Raw genomic sequence first — 6,576 nt, forward strand, 5'->3', positions numbered from 1 at the left:
ATCAGGAAAAATGAATCTCATTTTTTAAACCTGCTTTTTGAAAAGAAATGAAAAATTGAATTTTTTTAATTAATTAAAATATCTGAAACAATAAATCAGGAAAATTGATTTTTTTGTGTCCTAAAAAATTTATATTTTCATAATTTTATTTTAGGAAACTTAAAAAAAACACACGAAAAAGTGGATTTAAAAAAAAAGGAAAAAAATGAATTACATTTCGCTAGTAACCTAGCGAAATACAAAAAAAAAATGTATTTGGCCAGGTATGTAACGAAATACAATTTTTTATTTTTATTTTTTTTACATTTGACGGAAATGTTAAATGGGGTTAACATTTTGTTGGATAACCAACGAAAAGCCCCTTTTAGTATAAAAAAAAGAAGACATACCATTTTTGTCTTCAAGGTCCAAAAACGTGCCATTTTGGCGCCGACAAAGAATTAGGTTACAACTCATTCTGCGACTACAAAAACCTCCAAACAAATACTTTCCATGTAAGGATGCTATGGAGCTACAAAGTCTACTTTAGAACTTCTTTAGTAACGATTTCATAAAGATGCAGCTTACATGCTGAGACCAGATAGTTACCATTTTTTGTATAAAAATGAATGATTCTTTTTTTTTTCTTTTCTTTTTTTCGACGAAGATAAAAATGGATGAAAGTTAACATGATTCCTTCGATTCAGATCTTCGATTCAGATGAAAGTTAACATTATTTATTTTGTCAGTCCTTCCATTCAACAATTAATTTTTTGATAAATAGATACAAAGGTTATTAGTGCAGAAAATACAGAAAAGAACAATGGTTTCAAAGTGAGCTACGTTCCTCGTAACAAATGATCGTTGGTGTGTGAAGAAGTTCGAAATACGTAACAACTTTGTCTCCAATAAGAGACAAAGTTGGCCAAAATTATGTTATTTTTTCTGACTCTTACCCACATTGGCTAGTCTTCACCAATAGCCCCCAAACAACTTATGACAAAATGGTAACAATGAGTAACATGTCACAGGACAGTGAATGCAACAGGGCAATAGAATTGCAACTTTTAACAGTTATACAAATTACAATCTAGAGGCTTCACAGTACATAGATATACATATATATATATATCAAACCATAAACGTAAGAAAAAATCAAAGTCCAAAAAATTACATGATAGACAACAAGAATGGCAACATTTCACAATAGATTCCCAATCCATTTCAGTGTCATACATTTCACAGAATCACTCCACTTATTGTATGCTTCTTTCGGCCTAAGGTAGGAAGGCATGCTTACCAATCCAACATAAGTCTCAAGAAGCGGCAGCAGGGGCAGCGGTTGGGTTAAAAACTTTTTGCTCCCCGCAGGTGAGTACTTCGTGAGGCCCTGCTTCCTCACGACCAACACCCATCAAATCAAGGTAATACTGGAAATGGGAGATGATGCTGTTCATGTCATCAACATCACCTTGGCCACAAACACTGTCACCATAGAGAATGTTCATGGTCGTGCCAAAACCAGGAAGTCGTTTAGACAAAGTATCATTCTTGGTGGGCTTCCAATTGCCAACAAAGGCATCATGAGCTGAAGGCTGACCCTTTTTCATTGGGTTCATCCACCTCCAAATTGCAGCCTGGAAAGCCATGGTAGCATTTTGTTCAATGTATTCGGGATGGTCTAACAGATTTAGCTTGAGGGCTTCACCAATAGCTCCATAATTGTAGTTCCTATGGTAGAAATACCAATAAAAAACAAATTCTTAATACCTCTCTATGCTAGCTGAATGTAACAGTACAAATCAAACGTGCAATCAAAGCATGCAAGCAGCTCAGGCATGACGAGAATGACAGTATGAAGGTGCATATACTTGAATTAGTAATTGGATTAGAACTACAGCAATCTTTTTCAAGCATATCAAGTGGAATAAATGCATTTTTCTTTTCCTTCTCCTTTAAGTACGATATTTATTGTCCGGTGAAAGTGAATTGAGTCTCAAATCACAAAACTTCCTGTAAACCAGCAAGATATTTCTGTAATCCAAAAATGCAATCTCGTGCCAAATGTAGCAAGTGATAAACCGATAAAGGAGTGTAATATTCATAAATGTTGTCAAAAAATCAGTAAAAGAACATGTACCAGTAGATAGGCAAGGCACCACGACCATAATATTGAGCTCCAGGAGTGCATGGGTAGGTTAATTTGAAGTAATCATCACAGTAATCTTGGCTCGGACTCATTTCCTTGTTATAGCACAAACCCCAAGCCAGTGGTCCACCAGTGGCGACTCCATAACCACCTGTTAACATAGAGTTGTAAGTTAGCAGAGAGATAAGACAACTGAGGTGAAGAGATATCACGGCAAAATAAGCTACCAGGTTAAATCTGAAGTGGTCAGAGAAACTCCAACTACAGTAGAAACATGAATCTCCAGAGATTAAGGAGTGAACAAAAAAACTATTCAGAATTGGGTATCGTAACCAAATTAAATCCCAAAATCTTTTGTTTTGAGGCAATACCTGTATCATTTGATGAAATAACACAAGATAATAATCTCATTTGGAGAAATCATGCCAAACTTTTGACGAAGACAAATAGTGATTAAATATTATGTCTAAAAGGCCATTTGTTCACCAAAACAAAAATTCATTTTGCACATATCAGGTTATGTGTACATACTGCCACAAGTTAAGCATGCCGAGGTACAAACAGATAGATACCAAGAATAAGTTAAGTCATCCATGGATGGTAAAAGAGCCAAAAATTCTTCAAACAAAACATATACAAGTCACTTTTCAGCATAACAACTCCATCTCAAATATAATATACGCCACTCTAGGAAGATTTCCCATTTCAGTTATTCCTCATAGAATTATTGGACTAAAACAGCTCTGTTTTCCTTACCCCCTGTTTGGATGGTGGTTTCCCGTGGTTTAATGTATGGTTTTCTACGAAACCATATTTGTTTCCATTGTTCTTAAAATTATGTGATATGGTGTTGTAAACCGTGGTTTCATCCCATGGTTATATAACCATGAAAAGTCCCAATTTTTGTAACCACGGATTTGGTGGTTTTTCCGTGGTTACGTATTTCATTTCTCCATTATACCCCACCCTCCACGATCCACCCTACCCCACCCTCCATCCCACTCACCCCTGCCCTACCACCCATCCCCACCCCAACTACCCCACTCCTCTGCTACCCACCCCAACCACCACCCACTAGCCCTCCCCACCGCCCAACCCCACCCCACAACAACTCACCCACTACCTCCACCCTCATCCCACAGCCACCCACCCCTCCACCACCCCACCCACTACCCCTCACCACCACCCAACCCCCCCACCCTACCACCCACCCCTCCACCACCCCCACCCAATACCTACTTATTTTTTAAAGTTCCTATTTTATTCTTTAAAATGAGTTTTTATTCTTTACCTGAGTTTTATTGATATATATAAACTAATTTCTAATTAAGAGTTAAAGGGTATTTTAGTAAACTTACAAGTTATTATATAATACCATACAGTCAAACCACATACAGTCAAACCAAACAATACAAATGTTATTAAATCACAACAAACGATACAGTACAATACAATACAACACCATACTGTACATTAATGAACCACATGAAACAACCATCCAAACAGAGGGTTAGTAATTAGCTCAACACAGTTAATTGAATCAAATCCCCAATCAAAATCCTTCACGCTAAAGATGTAATAAGTTGTCAAAGTCTATTTTTGTAATCATCAAGACTGGGGAACTTACAAGTAGTTTTGCTACCAACATGGCCAAGGAAAGCAGCAATTTCCTTCATCTGCATTTTCTTACCACCAGTGGTACCAAATCCAATAGGCTGATAAAGTGCTGCAGCATTTATGAAAGAGCCGTAATCCCAGAATCCAACTGCATGTGCCACCGGTGAGTTCCTCTTTGCGAATAGCATCTCAAATTGGTCTGTGTCTAGATAATCTGTTATTGTCAAGTTACAACAGAACTTTGATAGTTTGTTGCACTCCCAATCCTTAACACACATCTTCGTACCCTTCACCATCTTCACTATTGTTGGTCGCTTCTTAAATGACTCATTCTCATCTCCACTCACACTACCCACGATTGAGATCGCTATTAGCAAAATTATCCCAATTTTCAAGATCCCCATTTTTCTCTTCTGCAAGCAAAGAGGAAAGATGAAATCACTACACAAGAATAAAAGAAAATTGCTCGCACATTTATTTAAAGAGAAATATACTAATGAAAGTGAAAAGACAACTTACTGAAAATGAAGAATTGATTTTTAGATGATTCAATTTTCTTGGGGTGCAATACAATGTAAGAGTTAGATGGAGTATCTCTTTCAATAAGTGTGAGAGTAGCGGTGGAGATTGGAGGAACATGGGAATGGACGGTGTAGATGGGAAACAGGCTGGATTTGGAATCAAGCAAAGCAGTGGGAAGGTGAAGGCTGACCCCACTTGAGCTAATGCCACTCCACCGACAGCCTTACCATTTTCCCTTTTCTTTTTTCTTTTCTTTGACAGCTAACCCCTATTTAGCTCTTCCTAATCCTCCTCCTTTTTGGGTCAACTTTTAGTGCTGAAAACAGAATCCGGAACCAAAATAACCCAATAAAAAATTAATTGAACCAAAATACCTCTAGAAAAAAGATGATATTAAAATACCTTCAACGCACCTTTTTATGCGTTATGTAAAAAGGTGTTAACGTTCTCCATTATCATTCGTTATCCGATCTTTTAAAATAAAAATAAAAACTTGCATAACACGGCAATAGATGCCCTATGCAAACACAAATTTTTGTAGCCTAATGAATGGTCTAAGAATAGGCTAAGGCATCAACTTATATATTAATGAAGGTTTGCCGTGTCTATTTGTGTTGCATCATTAATAAGCTAATTTTATATTTATTGATTGTCTTAAAAAAGATCATACATATTTTCTAAAAAAATATATACTTATCCCCACGTATTAATTTTACGTGTCTTACTTTTCTTTTTAAAAATAATCATAATCATTTCTAAGACAATCGAAAATATAATACTTAGCTTATGCTTAGAGAAAATAATATCTCTCGTAATAATTTAAGGCCCCGTGTGTCCATACATACCAAAAAACAAAATCACTTTTTTTGAAATTTTGGAGTTGGAGTTGGAGTTGTATTTGGCCATAGTTTTTGAAATTGTAATTTTTGGTGAAATGTAATTGTGAAAAAAGTGAATTTTTTTAAAAAACAAGTTTTTTGAGTTTTTGGAATTCCGAAATACAACTTCAAGTTGTATTCAGAATTCATATGGCCAAACGCTGAAAAGTGAAAAAGTGGGAAAAAAATCCGGAATAAAGTGAATAATTCTTATAAAAAATAGTTATATTTATTTATAAGATAACCAAAAATATAAGTTTTACTTACTTGTGCTTAAGAAAATAATATCATCTTTGTATTAATTTAAGTGTTTTATACATCTTTTTAGAAAATAATTATAATCATTTTCTAAGACAACCAAAAAAGGGACTTAGCTTATGCTTATGAAAAATAATATCCCCTATGTATTAATTAAGTGTCTTACTTTTCTTTTTAGAAATAATTATAATTATTTTTTAAGGCAACAAAAAATATAATATTCAGAAAATAATTATAATCATTTCTAAGATAATATCTTTTCTATATCAATTTAAGTGTCTTACTTTCTTTTATAGAAAGTGAATTTAAGTATCTTATATTTTTATAAAAAATAATTATAATTAATTTTTAAGATAATCAAACATATAAGATTAGCTTATGCCCACGAAAAAAAATATCCCAAATTCGTATCAATTGAAGTGTCTTGCTTTTCTTTTTTGAAAAATAATTTAATCATTTTTTAAACCAACCGGTGATATAAGATTTAGAAAATAATTACAATCATTTTCTATGACAACAAAAAAATATAACACTTAACTTATGCTTCGAAAAAATAATATCCCTCCGTGTCGATTTAAGCGTGTTACATTTTATATAAGAAAATAATTATAATTATCTCTGTATCAATTTAGGTGGCTTATATTTGTTTTTAGAAAATAATTATAATCATTTTCTAAGACAGCCAAAAATAAGACTTAGCTTATGCTTACGAAAAATAATATCCCCTACTTATTAATTTAAGTGTCTTACTTTCTTTTTAGAAAACAATTATAATTATTTTTTAAGGCAATCGACAATATAATATTTAGAAAAGAATTATAGTCATTTTCGAAGACAACAAAATTATAATACTTACAATGATGCCATTTGTCAGAAAGGTGGCAACAAAATTATAATAGAACAATCTTGTCTGAACCATTGATTAAGGTTAGAAAATTTTATGCTCACATAGCGCATCTATTTACTGCGTTATGCAAGTTTTTCTTTTTTAAAAAAATAAATAAATAATAAAAGCTCGAGTAACGAATGTTAACGTGGGACATTAGCAACTTTTTACATAACGCATAAAAAAGGTGCATTAAAATTTTGATATCCCTTTTCTTTCTTGGGGTATTTTGATTTAATTGGTTTTTATTGGGTCTTTTTGGTTCCGGACTCCTGAAAAAAGAGAAA

General features: G+C 33.6%; 1 protein-coding gene across 1 annotated transcript; it reads right to left on the reverse strand.

Moving 5' to 3' along the window:
- Window positions 1-1,015: 1,015 nt before the first annotated feature.
- On the reverse strand, window positions 1,016-4,525 carry LOC132608958 (chitinase-like protein 1). Its single transcript, XM_060322779.1, has 4 exons — window positions 4,265-4,525; window positions 3,756-4,158; window positions 2,120-2,279; window positions 1,016-1,710 (listed from the first exon to the last, which is right to left on the reverse strand). The coding sequence occupies exons 1-4, from the start codon at window positions 4,382-4,384 to the stop codon at window positions 1,296-1,298; spliced, it is 1,098 nt and encodes a 365-aa protein (XP_060178762.1). The 5' UTR covers window positions 4,385-4,525; the 3' UTR covers window positions 1,016-1,295.
- Window positions 4,526-6,576: the final 2,051 nt, after the last annotated feature.

Source organism: Lycium barbarum, chromosome 9 (assembly GCF_019175385.1).
Source record: "Lycium barbarum isolate Lr01 chromosome 9, ASM1917538v2, whole genome shotgun sequence".
NCBI lineage: Eukaryota > Viridiplantae > Streptophyta > Magnoliopsida > Solanales > Solanaceae > Lycium > Lycium barbarum.